A 17239-nucleotide genomic window follows, 5' to 3' on the forward strand; every position below is an offset into this window, starting at 1 on the left:
CCGCCATAATCCAAGACGCCATAATCCAAGTCCATAATTTCCTCTTATGGATGTGACAAAGTTTGTTTTGCACAGACAATTCTTGACAGCTCATAACCTTAAATCTTTGCTTCAGCTGCCAACACACAACTCACATACTCATGCCAAGCATACAGCATTTATTCTAGGCCCATACGGCCTCTAGCATATTGCAACATACACATCACAACACATGCTCCTCCTCCTGCTTGCTGTTCATAGCAGGGCCCTGGGACTTGGGCTCCCAGTGGTCTCTGGGGTGGCAGAGGGGGCTCTGCTGAGGATGGCGTGTTTGGCACCTGATCACTTGTTGGCCTCTCCGGCCTTCTGCTCTGCCTGCCGCAGCTCCTTGGCTGTCACGCGGCACCACTGGTGGCCCTGGCGTGCCCCTGCTTCTGCATCTCCAGTGCAATCTGCTCCTAGATGTCGCTGCTTCTACGGCTGGTTGGAGCTGCCTCTCCCCCGGGGCCAGGAGAGCGTGGCTGGAGCGCGGGGCTGAGAGGGTCGTCTGGGAAGTTGTGCACATCACTGGAGAGCAGATAGAGGTGCTCTCGCCAAGTGGGACAACCAGGAAAAGGGGCTTTGGGGGAGGGGGCTCCCCGGGCAGTGGTGATCACAGTTGTGACCAGAGCGGTCAGCGTGGGGCATTGTGGGACAGCTGCTGGAGGCCTGTCAGAGTTGACACCGGTAACGCAGTGTCGGCACTTGCGCTACGTCAGCCTCGATGCATCGCGTGTGGCTCAGCGCCACTCGGGAGCTGGTGGGATGCTGGCGGCGTAACAGGGCCCTTCCATCGGGGCCGGGGGACGGCAAGTTTCAGTGTAGACACTTGCACGTCTCGGGCAGGGCATGGCCCTGCACGCTGCTCTGCATTGCACAGAGCAGGACAGAGCGGAGGGAGCCAAAGAGGCTCCTCAGCCGCACTGATATACAGGTCTCAGAGGAGCAGCCGTGTTCGTCTGTATCCGCACAAAGAGCAGGAGGACTTGTGGCACCTTAGAGACCAACCAATTTATCTGAGCATGAGCTTTCCTGAGCTGCAGCTCCCTTCATCGGATGCGTCCTGCGGCTCACGAAAGCTCATGCCCTAATAAATTGGTTGGTCTCTAAGGTGCCACAAGTCCTCCTCTTCTTTTCACTGATAATACAGCGGCTGTAGGTCATCGCTGCAGTCCCACCGGCTCCGGGAACCTCTGACGTGGGACCTCACCAAGCACCACGCTCTCCCACACCGGCTCAGCGGTCGAGGGAGGCCCGTCACAAGTTCAGCGACCCGAGTGCGAGATGACTTGGCCCAATGCCGTTGTTCTGGGGGCCTGTGGCTGCATGGAGGGCTGGGCCTCAGTGCTCAAAGGGTTCGCACAGCACTGCTGTGCAGGGAGGCAGGCACACGGGGGGAGCCACTGGCTGTGGGACTCAGGTACTGGCCTCTCCCTGCCCCTCACTAACACAGCTTTGGTAGCGCTGCACGGCTTTGGGATGCCTCTAAAAATGGTGGGAGGGTTGCTAGGACATAAAAATACCACAGGGAAGCATCCGCTTGCGTCTCTTGTTTAGTGCCTGAGTCTGAAACTTATGATTGTTTAAAAGCACGAAGGCCACATGCCCCCTCCAGTCCCGTCCCCCCAGCCTAGGAGATGGAGTTACAGCGAGAGGGGCTGCAGGAAGTGAGGGCTCAGCATGACAGGGAGGTTGCAATTATCCCAAACCAAGCATTCCAAATGACTCTGCTTATTACGACAGTCTGTAACCCACTAACTACCGCCCCCAGCTGCTTCCCCCCTTCCTCCCCCCGTGACTGGGGGTGGGGCGGCTTAAGTTAAAGGGCCTGCTTCCCCTTGAATGGGCCCTGGAAATCCATGTTAACTGCTGAAGACAAACAATCCCTTTCCCCTTGTGCGGCTGGGACCCCCACAGTCCCTCTCCCAGCCCTGAGGAAGAGCTCTGTGCTGCTCCGAAGCTTGTCTCCCTCACAACCGAGGTAGGGCGGATAAAAGATATTGTTCCTCCCACAACACCCCTAAGCCCAGGCCAGGTTACCCATGAACCCAATCAGGGCTTGTGTGCACCTGGCTGGCCCCGCCCTACCCCTGGCGGCTGCACTAGGACCCAGGTGTGTGGGAGCAGCAGCAGGAAGCTGGGCTTGAACCCACCTGCCCTTTGCCTGGCAGCCTGAGGCTAGGGGCGGGGAGAGGAGGCAAGGCAAAGGAAAGGAAAGGAAAGGAAAGGGCAGAGCAGAGCTGAGCTGAGCCTGTGTGCAGCGCAGCACAGACCAGAGCACTGAGCTGAGTTCAGCCAGCTGGAAGCCCAGGGCTGGGCTATGCCAACCCCCTCTGCCCGGTGCCTGGCTGGGGCTGTGGGCCTGAGTGGGAAGTCCTGAGTCAGGTGCCCTTGTTGTGGGGGCCAGCTACTCCCTGGAGGACCCCAGGACCTGGGAGCCCGGTCTGAAGGGAGGCCTGAGCTGGGTGCTGGCCCTTCAAGGGGAAGGGGCTCCCCGCTGGAGCCCCTCATGGCTGGCGGGGACAGCCCCTGGCGCTTGCTCTGACCCTGCAGGCCCCGGAGATGCAGGCTGTGGGCTTAGGGCTCTTCCTCCTGCTCATGCCCAGAGTGGGGCTCCGTGCCCCCCCAGACTCTGTCAGCTGCTCTCAGGTATGTATGAGCTGGGATTGGGGCTCCCTACTGCTGCTCTGGAGGGGGCTCTGCTGTGGGGGGGCCAGTGATGGGGTGTGGGCGGGTTGGGGGCTGTTGAGTAAAGATAGTGCTCCCCCCCCCCAACACTCCAGCCCTGGGTGCCTCCCCTGGCCCATCCTCACCACCCACAGGCCTGCAGGTGCTGGTATCTGTTTATGCTGGTAACTGGCCCAACTGCCTGGCACGGCCTTGGCGTCCCCTGCTCTGCCCGCGGCCCGATCTAGCCCCTGGCTGGGAGGCTGCCACAGAGCGCCCCTCTCCTGGCAGGAGGGGGGCAGGGAAGGGCAATTCCCGGCGGGGTGCCCTGCCTGGGGACAGATGCCCCAGGAGCAAATGGGGTGAGCGGGTCTGTGTTCCACTGACTGGTGCCAAGGACTTGGGGACTGGGATGGGACAGGCTGTGCCCTGGGACTGGCCTGTGCTGGGGGTACCCAGAGCTAATTCACCCCCAAACCACCTGCCAAGAGAAACGCCCCGTGAATGCCTCCCCACGCGCCCTCCCGCTGCGGTGAGAGTGGCAGGAGGGGCTGGGGCACGCGAGCTGGGGGGGACGTGGGGGGGAGGAGGCGGGGGAGGTGTAGGGGCCTGGCCCAGGCGGAACCAGAGGGGGCCTCGGTTGGCCTGGGGGAGCCCCTTCGGCTGCTCTGAGCAGGTGATGAGTGTGACGGGGCCCGGCCCCCCCCCTTAATCACTGGATGGGGCGACCCCCCCCCCCGTCATGGGGCACTGGCAGGGAGGGTGGGCCCCTGACGCAGGGCGGTGGAGCAGGCCATGCGCCAGACAGGGAGAGCTGGGCGTGGGCCTTGGCGCTGCTGTTTGCTCAGCTAACAAACCAGCCAGGCCTGGCAGCTCGTGTGCGGAGGCCATAAACCCCGGCCTGGTGCTTGTGGCCATGGAGACGGGGCCAGCCGGTGCAGGGCTGGCCGGGTTCCTGGCCCCATGAGTGAGGGGCCGGGCTGTGGGCTGCAGCACCCTGCTTGCAGCCAGGGGAGAGCCAGTGGGGGTCAGGCCGTGGGGCTCGGTCTGCCACTAATCCCCCGTGGGGGTCAGGCCGTGGGCTCGGTGCCCTGCTCTGTCCCATCACACAGCATGGGTGACGCTGACCCTAGTCTGCCCCCCACAGGGCCGGGCACAGAGTGCCCACGAGGTCTGTGTCGCCTAGAGCCACTGCTGGAATGAGGGAGGCTTGGGGGGGCTCCTGGCTCATGCAGCCCTGGCCTCTCTCAGCAGGGGGCGCCGTGGGGCCGGGGCAGGGCGCTGGCTGAGGGGGGGGGCTCTCCCAGCAGGGGGCGCCGTGGGGCCGGGGCAGGGCGCTGGCTGGGGGGGGGGGCTCCCAGCAGGGGGCGCCGTGGGGCCGGGGCAGGGCGCTGGCTGAGGGGGGGGGCTCCCAGCAGGGGGCGCCGTGGGGCCGGGGCAGGGCGCTGGCTGAGGGGGGGGGGCTCCCAGCAGGGGGCGCCGTGGGGACGGGGCAGGGCGCTGGCTGAGGGGGGGGGCTCCCAGCAGGGGGCGCCGTGGGGACGGGGCAGGGCGCTGGCTGAGGGGGGGGGGCTCCCAGCAGGGGGCGCCGTGGGGACGGGGCAGGGCGCTGGCTGAGGGGGGGGGTGTCTCCCAGCAGGGGGCGCCGTGGGGACGGGGCAGGGCGCTGGCTGAGGGGGGAGGGTCTCCCAGCAGGGGGCGCCGTGGGGACGGGGCAGGGCGCTGGCTGAGGGGGGGGTCCTAGCATGTGAATGCTGAGGACCTGGTTTCTCCCTGATCTTTCCCTTCTTTTCCTGCAGGGCCTGTCCTGCTGGCTGCTGGGTAAGTGCCCTATTGCAGTGCCGTTTCTGGGGAAGCGTGGGGGGTGGGCAGGTGGAATTCCTCCCTCTCCCCTAGCAGGGGTCAGGGCATGCTCTCTCCCCAGGTGGGGCTGGGGGCACATGACCCTGGTGTCTGGGTCCCCAGGGTCACTAGGCTCCCACAGCCTGTCCATCAAGCACAGTGGAGAGACACATGACACAGCTACTCCTCTCGCTCAATGGGTCTGAGGGTCCCCGGTGCCCAGCTGTGCCATGAACACAGGGCACAGAGTTGTGCTTTTGATTTTTCCTTCCTAAGTGAATTGCTTTGCACTTTACTGAATTTCATCTCGTTGAATTCAGACCAATTCTCTATTTTCCCAAGGTAATTTTGAATTCTAATCTTGCCTTCTAAAGTGATTGCAACCCCTCCCAGGTTGGTGTCAGCTGCTGATTTTATAAGCGCATTTCCACTCCATTATCCAAGTCCATTAATAAAAACATTGACTAGTACTGGACCCAGGCCTGACCCTGATGGGCCCCACTGTTAGGATATAGATATTCAGGCCTGTCTGTAAAGGCCTATGCTCTAAAAATTTAGGTGTAGTCTTATACCTCTAGAACTAGCCAAGTGATAAAAGAAAGAATCAAAATCACTGTCTGCCGGTGTAAGGGCCTTCTCTTACTGTGACAGTCTGAGGCCCTGTGCTTAGGCTAAGATCTCTGGCTAAGCAACAGAGGCAGCCATAAGCTGGGAAGCGACTGGTCACATCCTCACATTCCAAACTAGTCACACTGAAATAAGGTGCTACTGAGCTGTTACGAATACAATCCTGTCCTGATAACGCCTATGGCCTCCAGAGAAAGGGAAGTGCCTAGAAGATGTAAAAGGAAACTTAGTTTGGTAGCATCCTGTCTGGCAAGAACTCACTTATCAATAGCTGGGATATGAAATCCTCATTTCTGTGTTTGTTCTATCACTGGAGTCCCCCTTTCCCTCTTGTTTGTCTGTATAATCTGTCTGGTTCTGTGATTGTTTCTGTTTGCTGTATAATTAATTTTGCTGGGTGTAAACTAATTAAGGTGGTGGAATATAATTGGTTACATAATCATGTTACAATATGTTAGGATTGGTTAGTTAAATTTTAGTAAAGTGATTGGTTACGGTATAGCTAAGCAGAACTCAAGTTTTACTATATAGTCTGCAGTCAATCAGGAAGTGGGTGGGTGTGGGGAAAATGGGAACAGGGAATGGGGAAATTGGAATCATGTTTGGCTAAGGGCAGGAATGGGAACAGGGACACAGGTAAGCCTCTGTGGTGTCAGAGCTGGGAAGGGGGACACTAAGGAAGGAAACTGGAATCATCTCTTGCTGGAAGTTCACCCCAATAAACATCGAATTGTTTGCACCTTTGGACTTGGGGTATTGTTGCTCTCTGTTCATGCAAGAAGGACCAGGGAAGTAAGTGGGTGAAAGAATAAGCCCCCTAACATCTTGGTGCTGGTGACTCACTCGGATGCATCGCATCGGGTAGGTTAGTGGCAGCCTGTAAGTCCCCCTCCCCAACAGTCTGTGCAGCTGCTTGGAGGGATTTCAGAGTAACAGCCGTGTTCGTCTGTATTTGCAAAAAGAGAAGGAGTACTTGTGGCACCTTAGAGACTAACCAATGAGCTGTAGCTCACGAAAGCTTATGCTCAAATACATTGGTTAGTCTCTAAGATGCCACAAGTCCTCCTTTTCTTTTTGCTTGGAGGGGGTATCGCGAACTCTCGTGATGGTAGTTGCGGGTTCTGGCAAGCCAGGGTAAAGGATTTTTTGGATAAATGGATAAGGAAGAATCAGGGCCCAAACCAGGTGCAGGGGTCACCTTGGGATGAGATTAAAAAGGAAATGGAGGAAGTGTTAGGGGACCCAGAGGGATGGGGGTGGCTGAGGAGCCCACCCTCCTTGGTATATGGGTAGTGGAAGAAGGTCCCTCCCCATGGGGACTGAATGCCTTCCAGGGAAAGGAGGCACTTCAGTCCCCTTGTGAGAGGTTTGAAGTGAGGGCAGCATTATGGGAAGCTGCCAGGAATCTTTCAAGTTTGGTGCTGCTTCAGCAAGGGCTGCTGAAGGGTTGTAAATTAGTTAGGGGTGGTTAAAGATGATTTGGCACAACAGGGTTTAAAGTCAAAAGCAGAGTTAACAGACTACCTTTAGAGACTGGAGCTGGGACTTGGTCCTGGGGGAGTGGAGAGAAAGAAGGGGAAGAAAAAAACATTTTCAAAGTGCAGAATGGCAGGGTTTGCAGGAGCTGGTAACAACCCACACTCTTCTTCTCCCAGAGCCAGAATGAGAACCTGGGGATAAGGGTTCCCAACTGTTTCAACCTAGGGAGCCTACTCTTGGCTCAGAGCTAACTATGTCCTTTTCTTCTTCTTTTTTCTCGGTTTACTTACTTGGCTGCTGGTAGCCTATACTTTAAACTGACCGGACAGGCTTAATTGGTTTCTTTCCACCTCTCCCCCTGCCTTTCCACACTCTGTTGTTTTTCTGAAGTTTTAATGGAGGATACTTTATGTGAGATGTTTTTGGTTATTTTGGACAAAGTATGACAGAGGTCTGCTGTATGCCACTGGAATTTTTGGAGTAAAAGTTCCATGGAGACCAGTGTTTTACGGCCTCTTTGAGCAGCCTCAAGGCCAAGGCAGCACGGGTTATGGCAGCTGCGTGGCAATATTGTAGTTGGTGGCTAAGTTGTTACAGACAAATTGCACCACCTTAAACTAAACAAGTCCACGGAGGACAGGTCCATCAGTGGTGGTTAGCCAGGGTGGGCAGGGAGTGTGTGTCTCACCTCTGTTTGCCAGAAGCTGGGGATGGGCGACGGGGGGGGGATCACTTGAGGATTACCTGTTGGGTTCGCTCCCTCTGGGGCACCTGGCATTGGCCACTGTCGGCAGACAGGACACGGGGCTGGATGGACCTTTGGTCTGACCCTGTCTGGCCATTCTCATGTTCTTACTAGATACAGCCTTCCAGTTTGACAGCAAACCATTGATAACTACTCTTTGACTACAGGCTTTCAACCAGTTGTGCACTCACCTTATAATATTTTCATCTAGTCCAGTGGTTTTCAGCCTGTGGTCTGTGGACCCCTGTGGGGCTGCAGACTGCCTAAGATTTCCAAAGGGGTCTGCATCTCCATTTGACATTTTTTAGAGGTCTACAAATGAAAAAACTTTGAAAACCCCTGCTATAGCCCACATCCCCTTTAGTTTGCTTATGAGGCTGCCATGTGGCATTGTGTCAAAAGCCTGACTTAAATCAAGATACATCACATCTACAGGTTTCGGAGAGCTAGCCGTGTTAGTCTGTATCAGCAAAAGGAACGAGGAGTCCTTGTGGTACCTTAGAGACTAATGCTCAAATCAATTTGTTAGCCCACGAAAGCTTATGCGAACAAATTGATTTGAGCATTAGTCTCTAAGGTGCCACAAGTACTCCTCTTTCTTTTTACCACATCTACAGCTTTCCTCCATTCGCTAAGCCAGTAACCCTGTCCACGAAGGAAATTAGGTTGGTTTGGCATGATTTGTCCTTGATAAATCCATGCTGGCTATTCCTTATAACACTATTATCCTCTAGGTGCTTAGAAATTGACAATTTAATCATTTGTTCCAGTATTTTTCCAGGTACTGAAGTTAAGCTGATTGGTCTGTAATTCCCTGGGTCCACTTTGTTCCCCTTTTTAAAGATAGGTGCTACGTTTGCCCTTCTCCCATGTTCTGGGTCATGACCCATCCTCCAGGAGTTCTGAGAGATAACTGCTAATGGTTCTGAGATTTCAGAGTAACAGCCGTGTTAGTCTGTATTCGCAAAAAGAAAAGGAGGACTTGTGGCACCTTAGCGACTAACCAATTTATCTGAGCATGAGCTTTCGTGAGCTACAGCTCACTTCATCAGATGCATACTGTGGAAAGTGTAGGAGATCTTTTATACACACAAAGCATGAAAAAATGGGTGTTTTTCATGGTTTGTGTGTATAAAAAGATCTTCTGTACTTTCCACAGCATGCATCCGATGAAGTGAGCTGTAGCTCACGAAAGCTTATGCTCAAATAAATTGGTTAGTCTCTAAGGTGCCACAAGTACTCCAGTTCTGAGATTGTTTCAGCTAGTTCCTTAAGTATCCCATGGTGAATTTCATCCGGCCTTGCTGAGGTGAATACATCTAACTTCTTCTCTAAATGTTCTTTCACCTGTTCTTTCCTTATTTTGACTTGCATTCCTTCCCCCTGGTTGTTAATATTAATTATGTTGAGTATCTGGTCACCATTAACCTTTTTAGTGATGATTGAAGCAAAGTAAACCTAAAACACCTCAACTTTCTAGATGTCATCAGTTATTAGCTCTCCTGCCTTGCTAAGCAGAACACCTGCCCTTTTCTTTGTCTTTCTCTTTCCCCAGGGTATTTATAGTATCTTTTCTTCTTGCCTTTTATGTTTCTTGCTAGTGTAACTCATTTTGTGCCTTGGCCTTTCTGATTTTGTCCCTACACACTTGTGCTTTTCTTTTGTATTCCTCCTTAGGAAGTCGTCCATGTATCTGCTTCTTGTAGGATTCCTTTTTGATTGTCATGTCATTAAAGATTCCTCATGGAGTCATACTGGCCTCTGAATACTCTTCCTATCCTTTTCTTCATGTCAGGATAGCTTGTAATTGTGTGTTTGTGCCTCCCCTGAACTCCTTTATTCCTTTGATTTCCCTATGGGCCCTGACCTACCAGTTCTCTGAGGTTTTTGAAGTCTGCTTTTTTGAATTCCATTGTCCTTAATCTGCTGCTTATTCTGAGAATCCTGAAGTCTCTCCTGGTTGCTTTCACCCAATGCCTTCCACTTTCAGATTCGCTACCAATTACTCCCTGTGGGTCAGAATCCCAACTAACGTGGCTACACCCTGGTTACTTTCTCCACTTTCCAGAACAAAAAGTTGTCCCAAACACATTCCAAAAACTTACTGGAAAGTTTGACTTTTCCAGCAGCTGTCTGGGGAGCTGAAGCACTGGAGTCTCCTGCTCCTTCAGCCACTGGGACCTGCCCCTCCTCTCCCCTCCTGTTGCTGGGATGGGGGGGACCTGCATGGGGGGAGGAGTGCTCGGTACTGCCTGAGGGGGCCAGTGGCCGGTTCTCCTTCTTCCTTTGGTGCGGCTGTAGTGGTCTGGGCTTAGCCAGCATCTCCATCCAGGTGGCTCCAGGTGCGTCCTGCCCATGAAGTCTCCATGTTCCTGGAGGCCATGCAGCGAGCCGCTTCCCGAGGGACTCCACACCTGACACCTCTCGGGCTGGCTAGTCCCCCTGCCCAGCAAGGCAAGCCCAGGACCTGGCTGGAAGCCCCGGCGTGAGGATGACTTTCTTGCGGGGCAGGCAGAGGAAGAGTTAGCAGCTGTGTTAGCCACGGGCCATTTTCCTCCCATTGCGGGCTCTTCCTCATCCGGTGCCAGCTGGCTAATTCCCTTGGTATTGCCAGCCATGTGGGTGACGGGCTGTGCCATGTCCTGGCCTGGGCTCCAGGGTTACACTTTCAGTTTGCCCTCTTCAACAAGGCAGGTCACAACAATGGCTCTGAGCCTCTGGGCTGCAGCCCCTGCCTCCCCCCGGGAGCTCTGCCCAGCCAGGCCACGGAGCGAGCCCCCGCTCGGAGTATCTCCCTGTGCCGCGCCAGCTGGTGCCGGGTTCCAGTCCTGGCTCAGCGGAGAGCAGCGAAGGGACAGCCAGAGCCCAGGGTGCCCAGGAGCCAGGCTGCTGCGGGAAGACCCTTGGTTTCCTTTCTGTGTCTGTTGCTCTGTCTCAGACTGGTCCCAGGTAAGAGACCCATGTCTCTAGGAGCCCCGTTCTTCCCACTGGCCTGCTGCCAACCCCTGAGTTCGTGTGTCCAGCATCCAGATCATCCCACTGGTAGCTCTCCCGTGTTCAGGCTGTGGGGCTCCCCGGTCTTTTCTAGTCCTCCGTAGCTGTGGGGCGGTGCCAGCCAGTCCATGCCGCCCTCTTCCGACCCCCCCCAACCAGCTGCCCTCCTGTATCCTGCTGTGCCCAAGGAGCAGCATTTTCACCCTTCTGCACCTGCAGGGCGGCGATGCCAAGGGGCTGGGCACAGTCACACAGTTCACAACAGTGTTACAGACAATCCCCACGTTGTCACGGCCCCCTCGCCCGCTGGGGGGCGCTGTGCCGGTGCCTGGGGTGGGATGTGTCGGGGTAAAGGGTTTTCTCTCCACTCTGCAGAGGCCGACGTGTTGTGCAGCCCTGGGGCCGTGGGGCTGGCCTCTGGCCCAGTTCTGGTGCCGACCCAAATGAGGATGGAGTCTGTGCTGCACTGCGCAGCAGCGTCCGACTGCTCCCCCTGCGTGAAGGTCGAGCTGCAGCTGGCTGTGCTGGGTGAGAGCAGGTTGGGGCCTGTCACGGGGTCCCCGGGCGATGCTCTGGAGCTGCTCCCTGCGGAGCCGGGCAGGACTCTGGGAGCAGCCTGTCTGCAGGACACACAGCTCACACGGCTTCCACCTTCCTGGGTCTGACCTCGGAGCATTCAGCATCCCCCGCCCCTCCGTGCGCTTCCCACAGCGAGTCTGCCCAGGTGGGGTCCTGGGGGGCCCAGTGGGTCCTGCCCCCCAACTCCGCAGTCAGATGTGACTCTCCGCCAGCGTAAAACAGAAGGTTTATTTGTTGACAGGACCACAGCGTCGGGAAGAGCTTGTTAGCACAGAAATCAGTGACTTTCAGTGAAGCCCATCTTTGGGGGAGGGGAGCCCAGAGCCAGGGCTCTGGTCCTCCCCCTGCACCCCAAGCCAGCAGAGACTGACTCCCTTCCAGCTGCCTGGCCCCTGCCCTGCCCTTTGCTGCTCCTCGGGTCTTTGTCTGGCTTCCCAGGCCAAGAGTCAGCTGGTGTCATCCCCCTCCTGGGTCTCAGGTGACAAAGGGGCGGCCATAGCATCCCTGCAGGCAGCTGGAGCAGCCCCCGCAAGTCACACATGCTTATTCCCACCACCCAGACATTGGTGCAATACACACGGAAACTGAGGCTCACACAGCATTCATGCAAAACAGTAAGACTCAGATACAACATAACAAGGGAAAATCCCCACTTCATCACAGGCAGAAAGGCAGCCCCAGAGCCCAGTTCTGTCCACTCCCTCCGCCCCCTCCCCCCAGAGCCCCGCTGCACCCCCCAGGTGTGTGAGTGGCAGCGGCTTGGGGCTGTCCCCCCAGGGGCAGAGTGGAGGGAGGAGTAACATTTCCCTCGCCTTAGTGCAGCCCTGGTGTGGGGAGCTCCAAGGCCCCCCAGCCTGGCCTGTGCTGAGCCAGCCAGGCACGTCTGCTCTTGGTCAGCCGGGGGGCTGGGGCTGGGCACCAGGTGCCAGAGGTGTGAGCGCGGCTGGCTGGGGCCCACTCCGGGCACGTGCTGCCTCACGGGCTGTGGGGCACAACCTGTTGAGTGGCTGTTTCTGTTTTAGGGCCCCAGGAGGAGGTGGCAGGTGAGGGGGGTCCAAGACGGAGCTGGGATGGACGCCCTGCGGCATCGGGACAGTGGTGAGGACCTGCGGGCAGCCCCGACCCCGTGTCCCTCTCCCTGCCTGCCGCTCACGGCTCCCTTTGCTCCCTGCTCTCTCAGGGCCCCTGCGGAGCTGGGTGCTGCTCTCGGTACAGGCGTACCCCTCCTCCCGCTGCGTCGCCCTCGAGGTCCAGCTGCCCCGCACCCTGGCACGCCCCAACCACACCGTGGTAGGTGGCCCAGCCCTGCCGGGGCTTTGGGGAGAATGGGCTGAGCCCGCGGGGCGCACTCGGCTTCCCAGTGGGGACTGAAGGGGCGTCGTGTCCGGGCCCCAGGACGGATGGGGTGGGGGCGGGGCTGGGCTGGGCCCCCTTGGCTGAGTGACCCCGGGCCCCTGGTGGGGGAGGGGAGAGTGGCTGGGCTGGGCCCCCTTGGCTGAGTGACCCTGGCCCCCTGGTTGGAGGGGGAGGGGGAGGGGCTGGGCTGGGCCCCCTTGGCTGAGTGACCCCTGGCTCCCTGGTGGGGAGGGGAGCTGGGCTGGGCCCCCTTGGCTGAGTGACCCCGGGCCCCTGGTGCGGGGGGTGAGAGGGGCTGGGCTGGGTTTGGCCCTCTTGGCTGAGTGACCTCTGGCCCTCTGGTGGGGGGGAGAGAGGGGCTGGGCTGGGTTTGGCCCCCTTGGCTGAGTGACCCCTGCTCCCCCAGGGCTCCCTGTGGTTTCACTGCTTTGAGGCGGTCCTGCGAGGGGAGCTGCACGTCACGTCCTACACGAGTCCCCGGTACCGGGAAGTGCTGAGCCAGACACACCGTGTGCCCGGTGAGTGCCCGCCCGCAATGCCAGCACGGCACAGCCCCCAGGCCTGGGGCGGCAGGGGGATTCCAGGATTGGTAACCTGCTGCTGGCCCCTCTCCCCTGCCCCCATGGCTGTCAGCCCCTCCCCACCATGACTGCCAGGGCCCCTCTCCCTGCCCTCCCTCTCCGTGGCTGCCAGCCCCTCCCCCTGTCCCCAGAGCTGTCTGTGGCCCCTGCTGACCCCCCTGCATTGTCTCTCCTTCCCCCCCCCCCACCAGACTGTTCCTGGCCTGCAGCGCGGGCTGCCATCCGGCTGTGCCAAGGTAGGAGCTTGTGAAGCCTGATTCATGCGGGTGTCACCAACTCCCTAATGGGCCCCCCCTTGCTGAGCATCTGTGGGAGCCAGATCCCCCCCCCCTGCAGCCTGTTCCCCCGTTCCCATGGGGCTGTCTCACATGGCCCCCTGGGCCTGGCAGCTGGGGTCAGTTCCAGCCCCTCCGCCCAGGGGAAGCTGGGCACAGAGAGCTCAGGGGTCACCCACTGAGGCCCTGGCAGGACTGGGGCAGTGAGTAAGGGGGAGGGTCCCTGGGGCAGGGGCTCTCTTGGCTGGGGGTCCTGGGGCAGTGAGTGGTTCCTGAGGTGGGAGGTTCTCTGGCCTGGGGGTCCCTGGGGCAGTGAGTGGTCCCCAGGGCAGGGCCTTTCTGGGCTGGGGGTCCCGGGGCAGTGAGGGGGGGGGTCCCTGGGGCAGGGCTTTCTGGGCTGCGGGTCCCCGGGGCAGTGAGGGGGGGGGTCCCTGGGGCAGGGCTTTCTGGGCTGCGGGTCCCCGGGGCAGTGAGGGGGGGGGGTCCCTGGGGCAGGGCTTTCTGTGAGGGGAGGTCCCTGGGGCAGTGAGGGGAGGTCCCTGGGGACTCTGAGATAGCGCGTGCGGGTCCCTGGGGCAGTGAGGGGAGGTCCCTGGGGCAGTGAGGGGGGTCCCTGGGGCAGGGCTTTCTGGGCTGCGGGTCCCTGGGGCAGTGAGGGGGGTCCCTGGGGCAGGGCTTTCTGGGCTGCGGGTCCCTGGGGCAGTGAGGGGGGGTCCCTGGGGCAGTGAGGGGGGTCCCTGGGCAGGGCTTTCTGGGCTGCGGGTCCCTGGGGCAGTGAGGGGAGGTCCCTGGGGCAGTGAGGGGGGTCCCTGGGGCAGGGCTTTCTGGGCTGCGGGTCCCTGGGGCAGTGAGGGGGGGTCCCTGGGGCAGTGAGGGGGGGGTCCCTGGGGCAGGGCTTTCTGGGCTGCGGGTCCCTGGGGCAGTGAGGGGGGTCCCTGGGGCAGGGCTTTCTGGGCTGCGGGTCCTGGGGCAGTGAGGGGGGTCCCTGGGGCAGGGCTTTTCTGGGCTGGGGTCTCACTCACTGTCCCACGGCAGTGCCCAGGCTGCACCTCTCTGTGGGGCCGGAGCACATAGTGGTGCAGTTGCAGGATGTGCCGCGGGGCAGAACTTCACCATGTGGTTCTACTGAACCAGACAAGTGGACTCAAGGGACTCAGGACAGAGGTGAGTGAGGGGTCGGCCCCAGTACCCCTCTTCCCTATCCACTTTGTACCCTGCCCCCCTTCATCCCCCACCCCGCTCCTCTGGACCTCCACACCCCCAGTGGCACTCTGGCCTTTATTCCCTGCAAGCTCTCCATGGGAGGGCCGTGGGGTTGTGAGCTTAGCCCCAGGGCCTGGGAGCCAGGACTCCTGGGTTCTGTCCCAGCGTTGCCAGCAGCCTGGGGTGAGCCCTTCCTTCAGCTTCCTGCTCTGGGCCACAGGGCACCTTGTGGCACTGGCAGTTGCATGGCAGGGTGGGGGGTGGCGAGTGACCAGTGTCGTCTCCTGTTCCTGTCTGCAGAAGGGGCCCAGAACTACAGCCTGCCCCTCTGCCCAGCTGCTGCCCTGCTCTGCCTGCAGGTAGGGCCTGGGCTGGGAGCTGCTCCCCATGGGCCCCTGGCACTTGGCAGGCACTTATGGGGGGAGCAGGGGGCGCTGTCCCCTGGGGTGGGGGGCACTGAGAGCCCAGGGGTTCCCCAGGGCGGAGTGGGGGGCCCCAGCAGGGGGCGCTGTCCCCAGGGTGGTGGGGGGGCACTGAGAGCCCAGGGGTTCCCCAGGGCGGAGTGGGGGCCCCAGCAGGGGGGCGCTGTCCCCAGGGTGGTGGGGGGGCACTGAGAGCCCAGGGGTTCCCCAGGGCGGAGTGGGGGCCCCAGCAGGGGACGCTGTCCCCAGGGTGGTAGGGGGCACTGAGAGCCCAGGGGTTCCCCAGGGCGGAGTGGGGGCCCCAGCAGGGGGCGCTGTCCCCAGGGTGGTAGGGGGCACTGAGAGCCCAGGGGTTCCCCAGGGCGGAGTGGGGGCCCCAGCAGGGGCGCTGTCCCCAGGGTGCGGGGCATGATCACACTGTTTCTTGCCCCAGGTCTGGCCAAGATATCCCGGATCCCCCCAGGACCAGCCGCTGCCCCTTCACGCAGGGGTAATTAGGCCACAGTCGTCTATACCTGTCTTGGGGAGGGGTGTGCTGCGGGGGGCAGGGCTCCTGTCTGTGTGCTGGGATGGGAAGTTGTGGGGGTCTGGGTGGGAGAGTTGGCTGTGTGCTGGGTGGGTGTGGGGCAGGAGTTACGGGGGGGCTCTGAACAGGGGGGTTCTTGTCTGTGCTGGGAGCGGGAGTTGGGGGGCTCTGGGCAGGTGTTGAGGGTGTGACGAAGTATGGAGGATTGACCTGGGGATGTTATGTGGGAGTTTTGCTGGTACTGTCTGCATTGGTACGAGATGGTGATGGGATGCCAAGGGGTGACTTCACTGCAGAGAGTTACCTGAGCAGGTAACCTGGAGGGGGATGGGGCCAGGTGACACCTTCTGCCCTGGAAACTGGACAAAGCTGGAGGAGGAGCCGGGGTGTGTGTGGCTGGGTGAGGCTGCTGGAGTGGGGTTGCAGTTTGGAGCTGGCTGGGGAAATGGAGGGAGGCCAGAACCGGGGTCTGGGCTCTCTTCCCCTCCCTCCCCCCGAGACAGAGCTGATTTAGGGGTCCTGTTCTCTGCACCTACAAGCTCGGTGTTAGACCATGTTCCTGTTGTCTAATAAATCTTCTGTTTTACTGGCTGGCTGAGAGTCACGGTGAATCGCAGGAAGTCGGGGGGTGGGGGGGCATGCAGGGCCCCCTCTCCCCCAAAACTTCATGATGGGGGTCTCTCAGCAGGGATTGCCTATGAGCTGGCTTGATGGGGGGGCTCTGGGCAGGGGGTTATATCTGTGAGCTGGGGGGCCTCTGGGTGATCGGGATCAGGTAGTGGGAGGGGTAGTGAGCAGTGCCAGGCTGGCTCCTGCAGAGAGCAGGCTGGCACTGCTGGCAGCGAGAGGGAGTGGGGAACGGCAGGCGGGTGGTGACGGGCCGTGCCCAGGGCGGGCCGTGCCGAGCCCTTTGCCACCATGGCTGTTGCAGACCCTATGGCGTGGACCCGGCTGTGGGCACAGGCCCAGCTGAAGCTGCGTCTCACCGCGGGGGAGGCTGAGCTGCTCTGTGTTGGTGCCGTGCGCTGTTCCAGCCGAGCTCGTGCCCTGCTGGAGGCTGAAGCGGGCCGGGGCCTGTCATGAGCTGCCACACCTGCGTCAGGCCCTCACCCTGCCTGTGAGTGGGTCTGCTGGCCGGGATGGGCAAGCAGGTGGGGCGGGTGGAGAAAGGGGCAGTCGTTTGGGGGAGGGATGGGGGAAGGGCAGGACTCTGAGATAGGCGCGTGGGGGGGATGGGCATCGGGGGGGGCAGGAGAAGAGAGGGGGGTGGAGCAGTGTGTGCTCAGGCACTGGGGTTTGCATGTCATAGCCCCTCCCTCCTCCCTGCAGACTCTCCATGAGTTTGGGACGTTGCAGCCTCATCCGAACCTGTGTGTCCAGGTAGGAGACCCTGGACAGGGAGCACCAGCTGGCAGAGCCACAGGGCCGGGGCTCGGCATTCCCGCTCCCTCCGGGCTGGCCCGGGATCCCCCAGCAGAGCCACAGGGCCGGGGCTCGGCATTCCCGCTCCCTCCGGGCTGGCCCGGGATCCCCCAGCAGAGCCACAGGGCCGGGGCTCGGCATTCCCGCTCCCTCCGGGCTGGCCCGGGATCCCCCAGCAGAGCCACAGGGCCGGGGCTCGGCATTCCCGCTCCCTCCGGGCTGGCCCGGGATCCCCCAGCAGAGCCACAGGGCCGGGGGCTCGGCATTCCCGCTCCCTCCGGGCTGGCCCGGGATCCCCCAGCAGAGCCACAGGGCCGGGGCTCGGCATTCCCGCTCCCTCCGGGCTGGCCCGGGATGCCCCAGGTGCCCTCGCAGCTGCTTCCCTGTCCCCGAGTTTATGCCTTGAATGCAACCATCTGCCCCACCTCTGCAGTTCACAACTTTCTCTTGCCTAGACTAGTTGCTGACCCTGTTGTCTCTCCAGGTGTACTCTGAGATACGCG

The 17239-nt window shown here is 60.2% G+C and overlaps 1 protein-coding gene across 1 annotated transcript; it reads left to right on the forward strand.

The window, feature by feature from the left end:
• The first annotated feature begins 2253 nt into the window (after positions 1-2253).
• On the forward strand, positions 2254-17231 carry IL17RC (interleukin 17 receptor C). The gene is given in 16 exon segments (XM_073354731.1): positions 2254-2667; positions 4485-4506; positions 10748-10900; positions 11974-11999; positions 12001-12049; positions 12132-12241; positions 12714-12825; positions 13080-13124; positions 14199-14258; positions 14261-14287; positions 14290-14327; positions 14667-14725; positions 15222-15286; positions 16246-16304; positions 16306-16431; positions 16644-17231. Coding segments are annotated over 16 exon segments (1626 nt in total). The 5' UTR covers positions 2254-2580.
• Positions 17232-17239: the final 8 nt, after the last annotated feature.

This window comes from Lepidochelys kempii, chromosome 7 (assembly GCF_965140265.1).
Source record: "Lepidochelys kempii isolate rLepKem1 chromosome 7, rLepKem1.hap2, whole genome shotgun sequence".
In the NCBI taxonomy this organism is placed as follows: Eukaryota; Metazoa; Chordata; order Testudines; family Cheloniidae; genus Lepidochelys; species Lepidochelys kempii.